This window comes from Pecten maximus, chromosome 15 (genome assembly GCF_902652985.1).
Source record: "Pecten maximus chromosome 15, xPecMax1.1, whole genome shotgun sequence".
Taxonomy (NCBI): Eukaryota; Metazoa; Mollusca; class Bivalvia; order Pectinida; family Pectinidae; genus Pecten; species Pecten maximus.
This window is the reverse complement of record NC_047029.1, coordinates 36,409,730-36,432,067: the sequence shown is the minus strand read 5'-3', so window position 1 is coordinate 36,432,067 and position 22,338 is coordinate 36,409,730. Positions and strand designations below refer to the sequence as shown.

Genomic DNA, 22,338 nt, shown 5'->3' with positions numbered 1-22,338 from the left:
TAGAAGTGATGAAACATGATGACTGAATATATACACAATGCTCACGTAACCTAACTGTGCGTCCGGTCCATATCTCGTATGAAAAATATCCACCCCTGTCCCTCCCTGGGGATAAACGTACCCAAAAATACAACGACTATAACATGCCTACAACGGGAAAAAGACCACCCGAAATAACAACGGAATTACTGACTATATCATGCCTATTATTGAGAGAAAAATACCACCCAACCCGGGATAATTTAGAGGTTTAAATCCGAAATCTACTGCATACCTGACCCTGTGAAGGAGAAAGACGAGCCGGCCAGCTACATGTAAGCTTCTGCCAGACTGTCGTATAATACTAAACTTCCCAGCTATATAGCTAAATTTAATTGTATGCCTCGAAATACACGTGCAGTTTGTCCCAAGACTATAGAGAGACCGATACCTGAGCGTAGAGTAATGTACAGGTAAGGTAATTATAAATAAGCACATACCCCGAACATTAGCCAATCAGAAACGGTCCCCGTGATTTCGTGTACACCGCACCCGGTCCCGGACTCGATCCCCGTACCAGGAATATTGATGTTATTTTTTTTCTCAACAACGACTTAATGAATAAATCTCATGTTTTTCTTGTAAATCCAGATTTATATTTCCATGGAAGTTATACATACAATTTTAGTAATCGTCGATTTACATTTTTCAGGGTGTGATCTTGTGTACGGGACCGGGCTTAAACAAAACCCCCCGTGATCATCGCCGCGATCTCAAAAAAGGCAAGATTTGAAATGAAATAAGTAGTATTTGTAATCAAAACTTATATTTGTATCAACAACTAAATGTAGGTTTACTTGAAGTATGGAATCGAAAATATCATAAAAAATAAACCCTTGTTTACGAATAAACAGCCAAAAACCGTAATTTTTCACGGTTGAGTGCGGCGTACACAAAATCACACCCTGAAAAATGTAAATCGACGATTACTAAAATTGTATGTATAACTTCCATTTCATTTGAGATGTCAGATTTTGGAAATATAAATCTGGATTTACAAGAAAAACATGAGATTTATTCATTAAGTCGTTGTTGAGAAAAAAAATAACATCAATATTCCTGGTACGGGGATCGGGTCCGGGACCGGGTGCGGCGTACACAAAATCACGGGGACCATCAGAAACGTCGACAACACAACCGGAAGGGATTCCCCAACGGGAATACCCCGTATAAACAATATGGACCGATGATCACAACAACACGCACTCTGATTTACAGGATGTAAATATGGTATTATATACAACAGGTAAGTGTTCAAAACCCAAATCTTTTACATAGTCAAAGATACCCTCTGATCAATGTTATAAGTAGAAATCCTGACCATATCTCCATGTGATACCATTTTTTGCCCCCCCCCCCCCCCCTAGGTATTCCAAGATATCAATAACATTTGGATAATGACCTGGTTTAACGTGAAGTTTTAATGCAGCTCCAGGATCAAATTCAGCATTAGCAACATTTTCACTGCCACCAACGATCATCTCCAACCACAATTTACCTTCATGTACGTTGAACCGAGAGTGGGGTTATTGAATTTCAGCTAAACCCATCTCCAAGGAACCTTTGAGATCTAGAGGTTGAGGCAAACGTGTCTTGTAAGTTGTTAATACTACGAAGGGTTATGTAAAACATCCTTCTTTTTCAGCGTAGGACTAGGTATAAGATAGCCGATGCCACTGTTCAACAAAGACACCCACAGAGGCTCTAGTGGATGACCTATGCTGAGATGATAGATGCTACAGCAGATGATGATATAGATGATGCACACTTGACAAAAGAAAACTTTTTTTTTCTCTTGGCAGTTTGGTATAAAACAATAACCAATTAGAGTTTCCACTGGTATTGTCAGTCATTTTATTATGACTTAACTGGAGTGTATCGATGACTTTTATACTTTTTCTGGGCTCTAATCTGTAGGCTTAATTTTTTTCCATTTCTTTAGCATGTCTGAAACTGGTTTTCTAGGTAACGTTGATCGTGAAGTGGGTGTAGAAAAAGTGTTGTAGCCACTTTCATTACTGTATTGCGTTTTATCAAGGTAAGTTTACCTATTATACAGACTGGAGATTCTAATGAGTTTTATTAAGGTCAGGTTTACCTACAGTTTATGTCATCCGGGGATCAAATATATTAGACTCTTGGGAGTTGTTCTGTTCGATAGTTTTATTTACATTCAAGACAAAGACCTGTAAGACAAAAACAAACATGTTACTCAAATATTAACTAACATACACATACTCTCCGACTTCGTACCCATACACAAGTATACACTAAATCGAGCACACCCTCACTCCCATTCGCACCAACACTATGCTTACCAGGCTTCCCGATCCCCTCAGCTGGATGGTATATATATATATTGCTAGAGTGCTGACCTTCAGGATGTTACAACTGATCCTCACGGATAGCAGTTATAGAATGACCAGTATAGGATAAGAGATTTAGCAAGAAAGCTCAGTGCGCAGGCGCAGTGAAAGTAAAGAGAGAAAGTTGTGCCGCTCGTCGAGTGTCATGTCCACGCTCATCTGTTAGATGAAGCGTGCATGTCCGAGGTCAGAGTTAACATCACAATACAATACATGAGTACAACTCATAACAGGTAACAAGTACTGATATAACACCACAATACGATTCACAGGTACAATAAGTACAGGTCACGAGTATATTGCACAGGGACCTGACACATACAACGTTCAACAATTTACCCTGGGTTACACCTATTATACAGACTGGAGATTCTAATGAGTTTTATCAAGGTTAGGTTTACCTATTACACAGACTGGAGATTCTAATGAGTTTTATCAAGGTTAGGTTTACCTATTACACAGACTGGAGATTCTAATGAGTTTTATCTTCATTAGTCCTGCCCCACTGGACACTGATGACATAAAACATCCTGTCTCGCAGAAATAAAAGACGATTTGCCTCCAGTGTTAAGCTTAAAATTTGGTATCAATTTTCGCAGGATCTTCTAGCTCGACAGATTTAGCTTTAACTGTATTTCTCCCTCGCTCACTTCGTTGTTATTTCTCCCTACAGAACCTACAGCGCATCCTTATTCTGTGTTTCTACCTCGCTCACTTTGTATTTATTTCTCCCCACAGATCCTACAGCACATCCTTATCCCGTATTTCTACCTCGCTCACTCCGTTGTTATTTCTCCCTACAGAACCTACAGCGCATCCTTATTCTGTGTTTCTACCTCGCTCACTTCGTTGTTATTTCTCCCTACAGATCCTACAGCACATCCTTATCCCGTGTTTCTACCTCGCTCACTTCGTTGTTATTTCTCCCTACAGAACCTACAGCGCATCCTTATTCTGTGTTTCTACCTCGCTCACTTTGTATTTATTTCTCCCTACAGATCCTACAGCACATCCTTATCCCGTGTTTCTACCTCGCTCACTCCGTTGTTATTTCTCCCTACAGAACCTACAGCGCATCCTTATTCTGTGTTTCTACCTCGCTCACTTCGTTGTTATTTCTCCCTACAGATCCTACAGCACATCCTTATCCCGTGTTTCCACCAGGTGTTTGAGGGTGGTGACGGTGAGAAACTGATTGGCGGGCCCCCAGCTCCAGACCAGGACAACATGGAGAATATCATCAGTGTCTTTATCAACAAAATCATCGACCCCGACAACCCATTTGGGACGTCCGATGCCGTCAGGATACTCTTACTTCAGCTGTCGTCGCTACTGGTGGAGCAGGCGTCATCTCACATACACGACGCTGCTAATAAGTATGGGATACTACATGTAACTTAATACAATATAACTACTGGTAGAGCTGGCGTCATCTCACATACACGACGCTGCTAATAAGTATGGGATACTACATGTAACTTAATACAATATAACTACTGGTAGAGCTGGCGTCGTCTCACATACACGACGCTGCTATTAAATATCAGATTTAAAGGTCATTCATTCTTATTTAATTGTTTCAATTTTTTTCTGACTATTTACTTCATTCATTAAGTCTTCGTAGGATATAGGATATTCATGATACACATAAAAAATCAGTCTACATTAGGATGGATTGAGGCTTTATCAATCCTTCAACTCTCCAAGAGATTTGTGTCCGCTGGGGTAAGAGTATACATATAAAATGATAAATGAGGGATGTAATAGGTATAGAAAATTGCTTTAAAGAGATTGTTTCCAATATTCATTTTAAGGGTTTGTATACCTACACCTCTTTCATTTAGATAGAGTTTTAAGTATTTCTTATGTTTCAAACAAAAATTTAAAGTAGGAGTTACATTATTGACTTTTCTAGTGCTATTAACTTACATTTATACCTGTTTGGTAGACAAGAGTATTTGTTTTATTTTTTTGCTATTTTATCTTATCCCCTCAGGAAACAAGGGAACAAACTCCGCTGACTGATGACCTTCGCCTGGCCTTGTCTGCTGTCCAAAAAATGTGTCGACCCGGCCACAAAGTACCATGGCCACCTTCTACTGTCGCATATCATTACTAAGTTTGCCATCCACAAGCCAATCGTTCTTCAGGTGTTTCACAGTTTACTAAAGGCACATGCTGTAGAAGCACGCACTGTTGTGAGACAGGCCCTCGAGATCCTCACACCAGCCATGCCAGGACGCATGGAGGACGGAAATGTATGTATCAGGTGATGATAGGTCGTTTGTAGGTCAGGGTTTGGGCTTTGTCTTAATAGAATCAGGCAGGATATCTGAAATGACTGCCACTGTACGAGACTAACTGAAAAGGGCCCAATATGTTTGAGGTATTTTATTGTCAGTGTGTAGAGGTATTGAAAAGCTTTGATGTTTAATTGTATCACTAGATATTGTACTTGTGTTTTTCTTAATGTTTTACCTAATATGGTGCCTGTGTTTTAATATGGAAAATTTAAAAGAAATGATAAAATTTTACAGTATTGTATGATAGTGGGATGTATGCAGATTTCCTGTAGGTTGTATGGTTTGTAAGGATATTACATATACATATGCATGTGGCTGTTGTATTTTACAGGGAATGTTGACCCACTGGACTAAGAAGATCATCGTAGAGGAGGGACACACAGTAGCTCAGCTTGTCCACATACTGTATGTAAACTATACCTTCACTTCTGGAGATTCTCTTTGAGATGTGCATTGATTTGTACCATATTGTCATTGAAAACAAATAAGTTCATATCAGATAATAAAAAAAATGAAAAAGAAAAAAATAGTTACTATAAGCTAAAATATTTTTGTAAATACCTCCCGATATTGATATTTCTCTGCATTGAAGTTAATAGGTATATTAGACACATTATAATTCCCATCTGTCCATCTGTATGGATGAAGTTATTGAGTATACTAGACACATTACAATTCACCATCTGTATGGATGAAGTTATGGGGTATATTAGACACATTGTATTTCATCTGTCCATCTGTATGGATGAAGTTAAGGGGTATATTATATGCATTATAATTCATTTTATCATCTGTATGGATTAGACACATTATAATTCAACTATCTGTTCATCTATATGGTTGAAGTAAGGTGGTACATTAAATTGTGGGACAGCTGTGAGACGTCCAATCTTTAATTCTCATATGCCATGTCCAGACTATATGTTGTGATATTAAAGTATGACATGTTTTCTTTCAGACAATTAGTGGTACGTCATTTTAAAGTGTACTACCCAGTCCGCCATCATCTAATCCCACACATGGTCAACTCTCTACATAAACTCAGCTTCACTTCAAGTGTGAGTATGCTGGTTATTCTGAAGCTTACATTATTACTGACAGTTACTGCTCAAACTGGTATTATACAAGTTAACCTTTGTGACCTCTATAGTCACTGTTCAAGGTCACTGATCAGATATCACGGATGATATCAGTTTGATGAAAGTGTCATGTCATGACCAGGGGTGTTTTATTCAGTTTACCTCTGTTGACTTTTGACCTCTGACCCCTCTGTAAATCTATGACCCCATAACTGCTGACCTGGTGTGTTTTTCTATGACCTCTAAAATGTAGTCATTTTTGCCTATGACCCCTGAACCATGATTGGTCTATTGTGTGTTTACCTATGACCTCTGACCTGTGATTGATCTATTGTGTGTTTACCTATAACCCCTGAACCATGATTGGTCTATTGTGTGTTTAGCTATGACCTCTGACCTGTGAATGATCTATTGTGTGTTTACCTATAACCCCTGAACCATGATTGATCTATTTTGTGTTTACCTATGACCCCTGACCTATGATTAACCTGTGATTTGTTAACTTTTGACCTCAGGCGTCTATTGAGCACCGTAAGCTGGCAGTAGACTTGGCTGAGGTAGTCATTAAATGGGAGATACAGAGGATCAAGGACAACCAGGATCCGTCGTTTGTAGAACTAGCCGGACAGGAACTGAGTCAAGCTCTAACCCAGAACCTCCCAGTTAAACGATCAACATCTGACTCGCCTCAGGAGGCCAAGAGATCACGTCACTCCTCAGGAGCGGTGAGTAACCTCAGTACCTCGGAAAAGGGAGATAACTCAGTACCTCTAGTAAAGGAAGATAACTTAGTACCTCTAGTAAAGGGAGATAACTCAGTACCTCTGGTGAAGGGAGATAACTTGGTACCTCAAGTAAAGGGAGATAACTCAGTAACCCAAGTAAAGGGAGATAACCCAGTACCTCAAGTAAGGGGGGATAAATCAGTACCTCGGGTGAAGTGAGATAACTCAGTACCCCAGATGAAGGGAGATAACTAAGAACCTCAGATGACGGAAGATAACTCAGTACCCCAGGTGAAGGGAAGTAACTCAGTACCTCGGGTAAAGGGAGATAACTCAGTACTTCAGGTGAAGGGAGATAACTAAGTACCTCGGGTGAAGGGAGATAACTCAGTACTTCAGGTGAAGGGAGGTAACTAAGTACCTCGGGTGAAGGGAGATAACTCAGTACCTCGGGTGAATGGCGGTAACTCAGTACCTCAGGTAAAGGGAGATAACTCAGTACTTGGGGTGAAGGGAGATAATTCAGTACCTCAGATAAAGGGAGATAACTCAGTACCTCAGGAAAAGGGAGATAACTAAGTACCCCAGGTGAAGGGAGATAACTAAGTACCTCAGGTGAAGGGAGATAACTCAGTACCTCAGGTGACGGGAGATAACTAAGTACCTCAGGTGAAGGGAGATAACTAAGAACCTCAGATGACGGAAGATAACTCAGTACCTCAGGTAAAGGGAGATAACTCAATACCTCAGGTGAAGGGAGATAAATCTTAACTCTATTAGTGTCATTTTACAAACACGTATATTACTGGCGAGGTCAAAGGACACAGTGGTAACACACTCTCCTTTCACAAAGACAGCTGCGGTTCAATTCCCAGGTCAGACATGAAATGGGATCACCTGACCACATGGGATTTCTCTTGGTATTCCTGTCAACTCTCATAGTAAGACCTCATGCACCCAGACCAACAAGAATGGTTAATTTGATAAGTTGATTCACAGTTGTTGTAAAATAGATAATGTTTACGTAACAGGCATTAAGATTTACATATTGTGTAACAATTCTAACAGTGAAAATGTGGACACAGCTTTAATACAAATAAACACACATTTTCTCTATGTCAGTGCCTAATTCTGATATTTAACTAAGTATTTGGTGTTACAGAGTACACGGAGTCAGTCGGACCTTACTAAGCCCATTGAGAAGAATTACTGTGATGCTGTTGTGAATTTCTTACTGCGAATAGCATGTCAGGTAAAGTCTCCAACAACCCTGATGTCATCCTCTAGAGGTCATTAAATTAACATACATTGATGATTGGTTGATATATGATAGATTTTATAGCTTGATTTTATTTTCTTAATATTGATTTATTTTTACATAATTTTGCATTTCAAGTAAAACTCAAATAATTTAGTTCCAATAGAGTTGATAAATGTTCCTAAGGTAAGTCATGGTGACCATATTTTTACTTCCAACCCTGAACAAACACTTTGTCCATTTAATTTTTCGTTGTCATCAAATAATTTTTGTGGCTGTAGGTAAATGAGACACCGGGATCCCCGGGAGAAATTTTATCTCGGCGATGTGTTGGATTACTGAAGATGGCGCTACGCCCTGATATCTGGCCGAGCACCGAGCTGAAACTTGTCTGGTTTGATAAGTTATTGACAACTGTTAAGAACCCTCTACCTAATTTCAACAATATCTGTACCGCCCTGGAGCTGTTGAGTTTTCTTCTCACAATACTGGTATGTGATGGCTCGTTGGAAAGGGAACTTCGCTTCAAACATCTTAGTTATTAATGACTAAATCTTGCGCTATATAGCTTCCTAATTTCTAATAAAATTTCGTCAGAAGAAGACTCTGATTTGTAATATCAGTTGGTCCATTCACAAAATAACAAATTTCTCTTTTGTTTGTTTTAGCTTCAGCTGGGGATTTTTCGGTGTCATTCATTGTAATAAATATGACAAATAGCAATTTTTGTAATGCAAATTCTTTCATTACTCATTTCTTTTGATGAATTTAAGAAGATAAGTTTAGAGTGTTTAAAAGTGTTCATAAGAACAAGTTTATGATCTATCAGTAAATTTTTCTTTTTGTTTTGTTTACAGAAAAAGGAGACAATTCTGACAAGCTTTAAACCCCTCCAGCGTGGGATAGCTGCCTGTATGACGTGTCCTAACACCAAAGTTATACGGGGTGTACACAGTCTACTGTCCCGTCTCATGAGCTTTTTCCCCACGGAGCCTGTCACCTCCAATGTGGCCTCCAAGTATGAAGAACTGGAATGTTTATATGCCTGTGTCAGCAAGGTTGTGTACGAGGGACTTACGAATTATGAAAAGTAAGTTACAATTTCGTCAGTTATGAAAAGTAGGTCACACGTCTCGACTATTAAAAATAGGTCACATTTAAGTTAGTTTGTGTCAGTGATGTGAAATGTTTCCTTCTATTCTCTGAATAAGTTAAATCTGTTTAATGTTAGATCATTATTATATACAGTGGACCCGCGATAATCCAGACACCGATAGTCCGGAAAACGCACAGTCCGGACGGAAATGCACGGGAACGGATTTCCGTAACGTTATTTGTACTCACCAGTCCGGAAATTCGGATTCCGATTCCGGAAGCCAATTTTGGGAACGGAACGTACTTTTCATTAGTAAATTTCCCTCAATAATCCGGACGATTTTTTCACCACGAGGAGAAAAAAATGTTGGGGCAAGTCACCCGTGTCGACAGCTGTACAGACTATCGCTTGACACTGTGCGTAGTCATAGCGACCGCTGCCAGGTCATAGCCCCGGGTGTTTACCTGTGTTACAATGTGTAGCTTTTGTTTTTATAACGGTACATTGCTTTTTTTCTCTACGACCTAAATGTTACAGAATTTATGCACAAACATACAGTACGTGATACGATAATTAATTAATCTCAAATACATGTAATACATTTATGATCGGTAATTAACATCATAACACTTGTATTGGGTAAACACGGATATCGGCTTTGTAACACCGTTACTTGAAACGACGACTCATTGAAAGATGCATGTTATTAATTACATACACATTTACGTATTAAGCAGTGATCACAAGAACTGGGATGATTACACACAAATTAGTCAATAGTTGTCTAAGTGAATACGGGTTAAATAATTATCGGACATCTTGGGTAGTTCTCGCTGGTGTCGCGTACTTTGAAATAGATAGCTTGGGGTTTCTGGTACGTACAAATCATAAAAAAACATGGACTGGCGGTAAGTTGTAAAATCCGGGACTTTTATTTAAGGTATTTAACGTTTGTAATTTCTACTTGTTTGTGAACCTCCAGGAAGTGACACATGTGTGTTGTTTGTAGGTCACATATGCGCGCTATAAATAAAACAACTTTCACTTTACATGTTCTTTTAAAATCATAGTTTATTTTTTACTTTCTACAAAACAAAACAAGAATCATATCAGAAACATAAGTATATTTATTGTTAAAAAGTCTGACAATTAGACGTGTTTATGAAATGTCCCGGATTGTATATAATCAAGGGAGATAACTCTTTCACGACAATTTTTAGACCTGGTAGACGAAATTCGGTAGTCCGGAGAACTCGTAATCCGGACGGTTTGGACTGGGAACGAAGGTGTTCGGATTATCGAGGGTCCACTGTACATCTAACTACAGAGGTTGAAAATTAATGTTTTTTATCAGGGCGTCAACTGGCTCTCCGTCTCAACTGTTCAGCACACTGATGATCCTGAAGGCGGCCTGTATGCACAATCACTGTTACATAGACAGACTCATCACAACATTCATGAAGGTTCTACACAAGATGGCGCGAGAACACCTGGTCCCCACCTCCCCCGAATCTAGTCCAGGTATAGCCATAACAATTGTTTTGTTCAATGAAGTTTTCTTTCGATGAGGTTTTAAAGTTTTAAACTTTTTACATTTAAATTATTAAGTTAATGGGATATATATTTCTATCAGTATTTAATAAGTACAACAAGGTATCAGTTCCATTAACAGTTAATTTATTCTCCCAACATTGGCTACAGTTATTAGCTATGCTAACCATTCTGTGTTGCTCTGTTGACAAGTTATAAATCATTAGCTATGCTAACCATTCTGTGTTGCTCTGTTGACAGTTGCCAGTGAGCTGATGATTCTGAGTCTTGACCTGGTGAAGAACAGGGTCGGGGTGATGAGTCTGGAGATGAGAAAGAGCTTCATCGGACAAATCCTTGTTGGTCTCATTGAGAAGACGACTGATGCCAAAGTGATGAAAGCTATTACTAAAATGGTGGAGGACTGGGTCAAAACCAAGGTATGGGTTTCAGAGGTCAGCTGTCAAAATAAGGGTATGGATATCAGGGGTCAGAGGTCAAAATAAGGGTATGGATATCAGGTCAAAATAAGAGTATAAGAGTTTAAAGGTCAACACCAAGGCATGGATATCAGAGGTCAAATTAAGGGTATGAATATCAGAGGTCAGAGGTCAAATTAAGGGTATGAATATCAGAATACAAAAAAAGTCAACATACCTTGTAGAAAGACTTCCATGTGTTTTTGTCATTTTCAGAACTTGTACTGAAAGATATTAAGTGTCGTTATCCATAGTGATGTCATAACCAATAATAATGTTATAACCCATATTAATGCTATTTTTTTTTTCCTTTAGACACCTATAGCTATTAACCAGTCGCCCAGTATCCGAGAAAAAGCCATACTGTTGGTGAAACTTATGCAGCATGTGGAGAAACGGTTCCCTGACGAACAAGAACTGAACGCCCAATTCCTGGAACTAGTCAACTATATCTACCGTGACGAAAGCCTCAGCGGCACAGAGCTAACATCCAAACTGGAGTCCGCCTTTCTCAGTGGTCTACGCTGTAACCAACCCACTATCAGGCACAAATTTGTTGAGGTAAATAAAGAATTGAGATGAATAAATATTGAATTGTCTTTTCTTTGTGAATCAGGGGATGACTTCCTTTGAACTTTATTGATATAAACAATGGGTGCAATTTTTTAATGCTAATATTTTATGTTATATATAGGTATTTGTGAATTTGATTCCACGTTTGATGGTTATAACAATATTTTGTGTTATACAGGTATTTGAGAATTTAATTGCATGTCAGATGTTTATGATAATATTTTATGTTATATACAGGTATTTGTGAATTTGATTCCACGTTTGATGGTTATAACAATATTTTGTGTTATACAGGTATTTGAGAATTTGATTCCACATCAGATGTTTATATATTATTTTGTGTTATACAGGTATTTGAGAATTCAATTCCACGCCGGATGTTTGACCGTCTCCTCTATATCACCTGTACACAAAACTGGGAGGCCATGGGCACTCACTTCTGGATCAAACAGTGTGTGGAGGTGAGACATTTTATACCCCACTGACAGGAATAGACTATCAGTATTATACTACTGTAAACCTTTACCATTAATTATAAGTTAATTAGTTGTTAATTAGACAGTATATTATATTTATATTTACATACATGCCATACCTCCCGGCGTGAGACAAAATCTCCCTTATTTTCAAGTCATTTATTTCCTCCCGGGAGGAGAGCCCAAATTCCCGTATTTTGTAATTCCCTCCGGTATTTTTGCCGACGCCATTTTTGTTTACAATTCAGTAGTTTTCTCGCGAGATTTGGCTAAATTTAGCGATCACGTGATCCATCTGTTCACGTGATCACTCAATCAAAATGGCGCCTGTTGGACACGGCTTTCACACAAAGCTCTGGCTAGGGTAATGTTTGCGCTAGAATATCTATCACCATGAAATAAAGGCAAGTCGCTTGCAAACAACTTTAACCCCCTTAGCTAACAGACTTGAATTATTGTTTGTTTTCTTTTAGGACCATACTTTGATGATGGTAATTGATACCGAGTCTGGTCAGACGCAAAATCACACATGTTTTTCATTTACTATGTGTATCGTTGATCAGTGATAGCAAGATGAAATCCGATATTTTCTTTTAGAAAACTATCAAAATTAGCACATCTGTTGGTCGTTACAAAGTGGTCAATCATGGTGTTTACAATGACTGTACAGTCCATGACAGAGACAATATACAAAATCTAGAATGATCGTGATAAGATTTACTGCAGTCTCCGGGATCCTAACATGAACATCTTCTGTTCTCATGATTTCATGTATACACTTGCACACTTGGAATATTTTTATATCTAATTGGTCCAACATAAGGTATCCCACAGAACATTTCATGGTGATTTTTACAACTGATGTGTTCCCTCAGAGTGGATCAAGCTTTCTAATTTAAAAAAAATCCCAACTGATAAATGAATAACTTGCTTGTCTTAATCTTTAGCTACATGTAATTATAATATACCCTTTTCAAATGCTGTTATGCAATATGCATAAAGCTGTAAAACTTTTTGTGTTGCATAAAAAAAAATCGAAAAAAAATTTCATATCATGAGAATCTGAATGTATACTTATTGCATTTTTTACCTTATACAACTTTTTGTGGTTTGCATATACAATATGATTAATATCCAAAATAAATATAAATATTCTTTATCACTTTCAAAATTAGTTAATTGCTTAAAAATTGAGTAAAAATGATGATATTCATGCCGCGCACAAATCTCCCTTATTTTAGGCAAAACTCCCTTAAAATAATCATCAATCTCCCTTATTGGTCTCCCAAAAATATGGCATGTATGTATTTAAATTGAGTTCTTTGATTGAATTCTATCCCCAAAAGCAATGAAAACAGAGCCCCTGGAAATAACAACACCTACTTAATTAATAGATATAATAAAATCACATCACTCACTCAGTCAGTATGGAAAAACCAACAGAAGTATGTAGATTGTAAACATTTTTTTCCGTTTAGTCGAAAGTTAGACAAAAAAAAATATTTTTTGAGATTTTTAGTCAATTTCTTTCTTGAAAATATCAAATCTTTGGTATTGGTATTTTATAGTAATGACAGGAGTTGATTAATTGCTATCATCAATACAATTTCTCATAGTTGTGAATGCCATGATTGTTTTGCAACACATAATCTGATTGTTTTTTTCCCAGTTACTTCTGTCGGTGGCTATGAATGGCCACAGCATCCAGAGCTCCTCGTCCCTGAACCTGTTACCATCAGCCAGCTCCATTGTGAATTTAGCAGACAGCCAGGACCGTGCGGCCTTCCAGACCATCATGAAGATGAAGGAAGAACCGATGGATGTAGAATCCGTGGACTCCAACAAAGAGGAGGTAACTCTATACAAAGTTTTGGTTGGAAGAGATTTCTTCGTGAATCTGATATTTCTCTACAATTAGAGAACATTTGGTTCAGACCTGATTATTTCATGCTCACTTTGATATCAAAGGGAAAAGTTCTATTTGTCCATGTAATTTGTTTACACATGCAAAGGTTAGGAAGGAACAAGGCCATTGTCCAATATAATTAAAATTAGACTTGTAATTTCCACTCCTCTAATTATATAAGCTCAAAGGTCATGCTGAGATGACCTACGGGGTATCATTAGATCTTGTATTGAAGTGTATCGTAGAGGAGCGGAAATTACAAATCTAATTTTAATTAGATTAGGCCATTGTCTACATGAACCTAAATGTTTTAAAGGGCCAAAGAAAATTTTAAATATCTTTTCTGGACAAAGAACAAAGGTCGATACCATTACTTACCCATCCTCTAAACCTTATTTTATCCACAAATTGATACCAGAAACAAAAACAGTTTTTATATTAATTACAGTTAATTCTAGAAAAGTTCAAACATACCAAACTCAACAGAAATAATCTGACACGCTCAAGTTGTGAATGTCCACTCATTTTACTTTTTTGAATATTTCTGTGATCTAGACATTATAGGACATACAGTGTTGTCATGTCTAAATGTCTGTTTGAAAAAATTCCTTTTTCCAAGCTTTACCGAGAATGATTTTCTTCTATCAGGAGGAGATAGACATGGAGTTAAGTGGAGTGTCATCAGACGAGAGTATTCCCAAGGAACCGCCCAAAAAGGAGAACCTGGACCCTCGTCAGAACATCAATACTCTGTTACAGCGTCAGGCGAAATTCCTAGAGAGTTGTCGCGAGGTCAAGGTTAGTTTCCACCGGTCAGAACATCTGTGTCCTGGTACGCCAGACCAAGTTCTTGAAGAGTTGTTGCCACTAGACAGAATTTTCAGGTGTTATGATAAACGACAAACTTCTTATATAAACTCAGCACTTTACTTTGGTTTTGTTTGACGTCCTTTACACAGCTATTGATATTGAGGACAGCACCTTATATACACCTGGTGTGTAAACATTTCATCAATTGGATTGTTTATACCATTTATACATTCATGTTAATTTACATTTTATATGATTAATATTTTCCCATGTGTATTAAAAGGATTATTTTTAATAAAATGATAGCATTCATATATAAAAAAAATTTGGGGGCTACAGCCCTTGAACAGCATGAGATACACAATAATGTGTGATGGATATTGATTACACGAACTTCTGATCGGGCTGTCTCCTATATGACCTTGACCTTGACCTGCTTACCTATTTTTCCTGTAGACTGTGTCGTATCTAAATGCCCTGTCCCAGCTGTGCCACACCTCCACAGACCTGGGCCACGCCTCCTGGGTGGACTCTTTTCCACAGATCTGGAAAATTCTCTCCGACAAACAACAACAGGTAAGTCGAAAGTTTTCTTCTCATCAAGGTTTATATGACAAAACCTGGAAAAATTAGGTCACATGTTTGAGGATTTAACTCCATATTGTATTTTAACCTTTTCAGTTTTGCATCATCACACAATTAAGATATGTATGTCTATTGAGTAATTGTGAGTGTTAGACATTGAAATCTACAACAGACATGATATCGTATGTTTCAGATGTTAGGAGGAGAGCTGATACCGTTTATGTGTAGTGGAAGTCATGTTATACAGAAAGACTGCCATCCATCTTCTATACACACATTCCTGGAGGGACTGTCCCACTGTGTCCCCCCGGTACACATACGTCCCTGTGTCCTCAAGGTAATTATAGATCCCCAAAACCTTTATACACACATTCCTGGAGGGACTGTTCCACTCTGTCCCCGTGGTACAAATAGGTCCTCAAGGTAACCATAGATGTCCCTTAACCTTATGACCCTCAGTATTTTATACGTTGCTTAGAGGTTTAATTGCCAGATAATTGAGTATGTCTGTGTGTTTTATCACTCTATAAACAGCCAGTCATTGATGCTGTTTCTCCACGTAGTAGCTGGTGGCTACATACACTCCGAAGCAATAAGGTTAAGAGTGTGTGTGTTTTCAGTCATACTGTCATTGTGTTTTCCTTTTGCAAGATGAGTTTTTTTTCTGAATAACAATTATAATCTTTGATTTAAAACGTAATATATACATATATATACATATGTATGCACGGGCATTATGCATACATTCTATGTACACATATATAGATAAATTTTTTTCTGTGTGCTTAATTCCTTCTCATTGTTCTAGAGTTCAAGCTTTGCTTGTAGTCTCTGATGGTATGACTCCATATTTCAGTACCTGGGTCGGACCCACAATCTATGGCACAGAGCCTGTCTCCAACTGGAACAGATTGCATTTGAGAATAGTCCAAGTCTTCAGGTGAAAAACCGTCCGGTCAGCGAGTACGAGTTTGAACCGGTCACTTCCCCACAACAGGTAAATCTGACATCTTATAAATTATCTACAAATTTGAGATGTGGATTGTAAGGGCAGTACCCTTGCCACAGTTAAATCAGAACTGTACTTCCTTGTATGACGACCATGCTGGTAACTATCTGTCAATAATTTTCATGTTAGAGAAACGATTTGAAAGTATGTTTATATTCCTTTGTTTGTTTGTACAGGAGACATTGGACGGCCTCTGTGAGCTCTACTCTCTACTCAAAGAAGAAGACATGTGTGCTGGTCTGTGGCAGAAACGAGCCAAGTTTGCTGAGACAAACATTGCTCTATCTTATGAACAACATGGCTTCTTTGAACAGGCTCAGGCCTCTTATGAACAGGTCAGTATTGGTGTATATTTTGTTGGGGCTCATCACTGATCTGTGTGTTACAGATACATAAATATTTTGTCTGTCAACATGGCGTCTATGGAGACATTCTATATGAGATTGTTTTGTTTTTGTTCAATATTACGAAGATGTATTTAAAACATTCTCTGTTTTTAGGCGATGAGTAAAGCACGTTCTGACCACAACTCCGGCCCTGCATCCCCGTCCGTCCTGCCTGAGTACCGACTGTGGGAGGAGCGTTGGATACGGTAGGTATTATTTACATTATCTAAAAGGTGGACTAGGATTTACATAGTGATCATCTGTATACAATAGACAATAGTTGAGCCACCTTAGTTTCCAGTGAAAACGCCTGGATTGTGATGAATAGATTTTCAGGTGATTTTGTATAGAAAACTTCAATATGTCCTTTAAAATGTGACTAAGTAATGAAATGAGATTTGATGACTGAGTCAATAATATAATAATTGTCTTTGTTTATTTGTATTTCTTCAATGTATCAACACTCTAACAGCTGTAATACACCTGATATCTCCCCCGTGTGTTAACAGGTGCTCTAAGGAGCTGAACCAGTGGGACCTATTGAAGGAGTATGCCGGGGCCAAGGGTAACACCAATCCTCACCTTGTCCTTGAGAGTGCCTGGCGGGTCCCTAACTGGGCGCTCATGAAGGATGCCCTAGCTCAGGTAACCATATACATATTACTAATTCCTCTCAGGTAACCATATACAGATTACTAATTAGTCTCAGGTAACCATACACACATCACTAATTAGTCTCAGGTAACCATACACACATCACTAATTAGTCTCAGGTAACCATACGCACATCACTAATTATAGCTGCGATAACGTAGCTCTGGACGACGGACGGACAATTTCTGACAGATGGTCGTCGTCAGAGCTACGATTCCCTCCCATTGCTCGTAATGTAGCAAAACAGTGAACCTCGAAAATGCTACAAATAGCGGATATCGTTTAACTTTGGAGTAATAGTTCGTATAATTAAACATTTCTAATACAATTTTGCAATGTATTAGCCTACCGTCTAATCTAGAAATCTTTAATTCGCATATTCTGATATCATACTGCTCGGAGTTGTCTCCGTGATCCGCCATGATACTTCTCGAGGAACTCTCGCGAGGATTCTAACCCAAATATGGAACCCGTGATCCATATATGGATGAAGCTACTACGATAAATAAATACATAATCAGAGATATTTAACCACTCTTTTGTCACTCTTGTGAAAAAAGCGAATCTTACTTTGCGTAATTAAATAATTTCAGAATGAATTGACCTTCCTTACCGAGATGTATTACTCCGAATCTGTTTTTCTGTTGAAATCTCGCGGGAAACCTCATTAGCATCAATTTATTTTGATTTCCTTATAAGGAAATTGACCTTTACACTTGTATCAAAGATGGCGGTATGTTTGAACTGATATCTCCGTGTGCCTTGCTCGTTTTGGATTTTACTATTTATTGTCAAACATTTGAAGTAATGTGCAGGTTTGTTGCTTGAATATTCATAATAGATACCAGAATCATCAATTTACATGTGTTTTTTAATCCGAGAAAATTTTTACCACTGCTAATACTGCCCGATGTGAATCACATCGGGGCTTGCTACACTATCGGCAATGGGAGGGACTTCATACCCTGCCGGAGAGTAATGTAGGCAGGGTATGAATATTCGTTCTACACTAATTAGTCTCAGGTAACCATATACATATTACTAATTAGTCTCGGGTAACCATACACACATCACTGATTAGTCTCAGGTAACCATACACAGATACCTAATTAGTCTCGGGTAACCATACACACACCACTAATTAGTCTCGGGTAACCATACACACACCACTAATTAGTCTCGGGTTACCATACACACATCACTAATTAGTCTCAGGTAACCATACACACATCACTAATTAGTCTCAGGTAACCATACACACATCACTAATTAGTCTCCATTGTTTGTCACCTCGGGTATCATCACTGGTCAGGTGTCTGAAGTACACACTCATCAAGTCTCCCCTTTCTCCCTGTATCAATATGAAACTTCTTCATTTGCCTCCTTGGTATAAATCCTTTAAACTCCAATTTGTATTGAAAAAACTTCTGTATCTTTATACAATCCTTTATATGATTCCTTATATATGATTTATATGATTTCTTATATACCCCCTACTGTATGGAATTATCTCCCTTGTATTTTCCAGGTCGAGTTGTCCTGCCCAAAAGAAATGGCCTGGAAGGTTAACCTGTATCGCGGATACATTGCCATATGTCAACCTGATGACCACCATCTCAACACTGTCACCATGGTAACGGAATATTTCTGGCTGTATGATAGGAAAGGGCCAAAATTTCAGAAGGATGGAACTTTTATTTTCATACCAAGTTTTTCTATTTACCATATAATTATGTTTGGTGTAGCATATTTTTTTTGGCAGTGCTTGGTGTGTTGTAGATTCTGATAAAAAATAAAAATTGGTGTTTTTTTAGTGTATGAGGGCTTCAATATATGTAACAAGGTTGCTACTGACTCTGATTTATAAATATTTTTAGATTGAGAGACTGGTAACATGGTCACTACTGACTCTGATTTATACATATTTCTAGATTGAGAGACTGGTAACAAGGTTTCTACTGACTCTGATTTATAGATATTTTTAGATTGAGAGACTGGTAACAAGGTATACTATTGACTTAAAGTTTATAAATACTTTACCCACAAAAAATTAAACATGTAACATACCCACAAAAAATTAAACATATAACAAGGTTTCTACTGACTCTGATTTATACATATTTTTAGATTGAGAGACTGGTAACAAGGTCACTACTGACTCTGATTTATACATATTTTTAGATTGAGAGACTGGTAACAAGGTTTCTACTGACTCTGATTTATACATATTTTTAGATTGAGAGACTGGTAACAAGGTCACTACTGACTCTGATTTATACATATTTTTAAATTGAGAGACTGGTAACAAGGTCACTACTGACTCTGATTTATACATATTTTTAGATTGAGAGACTGGTAGAGGTGTCCAGTAACCTGGCTATCAAGGAATGGCGACGTTTGCCCAGCATTGTTTCTCATATCCATGTTCCCCTGTTACAGGTAAGGTACAAAGCCCTGGCTAACTTCAATCCAATAAAATATCTTTGGTTTTCTGTGATATAATTCAGTTCCACCTTTATGATGCCTTGTACTTGACAGTGTATATATACTTGTGGAGTTTTATATTTATAGTTACTGTAACAATTGAATCATAAGCTGTTGCAAAAAAAAACAACACAAAATTTGATAATGTGCCTACTGACATGTGCTCTTAATACAAGCTAGTACTGATACATGTTAAAATAACTTGTGATGGGGTATATGTTACACATGGCTAGATGGTGAATGAACTGATTTGTGATGGGGTATATTTTACACATGGCTAGATGGTGAATGAACTGACTTGTGATGGGGTATATTTTACACATGGCTAGATGGTGAATGAACTGACTTGTGATGGGGTATATTTTACACATGGCTAGATGGTGAATGAACTGACTTGTGATGGGGTATATGTTACACATGGCTAGATGGTGAATGAACTGACTTGTGATGGGGTATATGTTACACATGGCTAGATGGTGAATGAACATCTTTTAATATATTGTATAGGCCGCTCAACAAATCATGGAGTTACAGGAGGCTGCCCAGATAAACCAGGGACTCCAGCCGGCCAACATCACCCGCAGCTCCAGTCTCCACGACATGAAGGCCATTGTCAAAACATGGAGGTAGGCTTCAACACTGTTATCGAAGTCTGGTGACACTCGGTCGTGTATTATAGATCATGTTCTGAGGAGTAATGTGATATCTGAAGACATGCAGAGACAAAATGACATCTTTTCTTCAGATAATAAATTCTTTGTGATGTAATTTCAAATTTTACAGTTATAACTTTTGTTCTTTAAGATAAAGAGTACTTGACCAGAATGTTTTAACACACAAACTCTGTTTTTTATTTGTGTAGAAATCGTCTGCCGATGATCTCCTGATGACCTGTCCCACTGGAGTGACATATTTACCTGGAGACAGCATCACTACCAGTTCATAGTTGATCACTATGACAACCACTCACAGCAGGATCATGTAAGTGTTTGATTTAGATGGTATGATGACTCATAGACAAGAGTGTGACTGATAAAGACTGTATATCATTGCGACAAATAGGGGATCTTGCAGGAATGCTCACGTTATAATGAATTTATTTAATGTGATCATTAAGGTTGTATATCGGAAGGCTGTATGCATGTGGTCATATCGAATTATTGAGTTTTAACAAATTCATTAATATGTTTATATCATTCAACTGATATTCATAAGAAATCAGAGTAAGAAAAACCCACTTCAGTCAATCTCTTTCTCCCTGAAAGAATTGATGAGTTTCACTGACTTGGTTAGTGTATAGGTGTATTACATGGTAGAACAAGGGAGATGTGCGATAAAATTACTTTGATTCTGAGAATTGTTCATACTTTGACATTTAGAAAGTGAATTTATCTACTGTGTTTTTAGTACTTTTAAGTATCAGATGTAATGTGGATTATAATTATTATGAGCAGTGCTGAATTTACCCTGTAAAAATAATAATTGACAAATAATTTGGAATTTTATGTACTGCTATACCACACCAACATAGCTGTCTCCAAGTGGTTCACAAATTATTATCTGTGATTGTCTTTCTCAACTCCCTTGGGAGCATACACCAGGAGCTGCCATTTCCGTGCTAACAGCTTACACAAAACATTTCTTGTACTGCCCTATCACATACTTATTACATCTTACACACAACATTTCTTGTACTGCCCTATCACATACTTATTACATCTTACACACAACATTTCTTGTACTGCCCTATCACATACTTATTACATCTTACACACAACATTTCTAGTACTGCCCTATCACATACTTATTACATCTTACACACAACATTTCTTGTACTGCCCTATCACATACTTATTACATCTTACACACAACATTTCTAGTACTGCCCTATCACATACTTATTACACACTACATTTCTTGTACTGCCCTATCACATACTTATTACATCTTACACACAACATTTCTTGTACTGCCCTATCACATACTTATTACATCTTACACACAACATTTCTAGTACTGCCCTATCACATACTTATTACATCTTACACACTACATTTCTTGTACTGCCCTATCACATACTTATTACATCTTACACACTACATTTCTTGTACTGCCCTATCACATACTTATTACATCTTACACACTACATTTCTTGTACTGCCCTATCACATACTTATTACATCTTACACACAACATCTAGTACTGCCCTATCACATACTTATTACATCTTACACACAACATCTAGTACTGCCCTATCACATACTTATTACATCTTACACACAACATCTAGTACTGCCCTATCACATACTTATTACATCTTACACACTACATTTCTTGTACTGCCCTATCACATACTTATTACATCTTACACACAACATCTAGTACTGCCCTATCACATACTTATTACATCTTACACACTACATTTCTTGTACTGCCCTATCACATACTTATTACATCTTACACACTACATTTCTTGTACTGCCCTATCACATACTTATTACATCTTACACACAACATTTCTTGCACTGCCCTATCACATACTTATTACATCTTACACACTACATTTCTTGTACTGCCCTG

The 22,338-nt window shown here is 37.7% G+C and overlaps 1 protein-coding gene across 1 annotated transcript; it reads left to right on the top strand.

Annotated features, from left to right (window-relative positions):
- The first annotated feature begins 3,195 nt into the window (after nt 1-3,195).
- On the top strand, nt 3,196-20,645 carry LOC117343413 (transformation/transcription domain-associated protein-like). The gene is made up of 24 exons (XM_033905754.1): nt 3,196-3,781; nt 4,402-4,663; nt 5,040-5,113; nt 5,667-5,766; nt 6,303-6,512; nt 7,675-7,764; nt 8,052-8,261; nt 8,628-8,860; nt 10,221-10,387; nt 10,658-10,836; nt 11,191-11,436; nt 11,799-11,909; nt 13,594-13,776; nt 14,479-14,628; nt 15,097-15,216; nt 15,419-15,562; nt 16,082-16,222; nt 16,411-16,569; nt 16,735-16,826; nt 17,130-17,265; nt 18,803-18,907; nt 19,618-19,713; nt 20,266-20,384; nt 20,621-20,645. The coding sequence occupies exons 2-24, from the start codon at nt 4,430-4,432 to the stop codon at nt 20,643-20,645; spliced, it is 3,324 nt and encodes a 1,107-aa protein (XP_033761645.1). The 5' UTR covers nt 3,196-3,781; nt 4,402-4,429.
- Nucleotides 20,646-22,338: the final 1,693 nt, after the last annotated feature.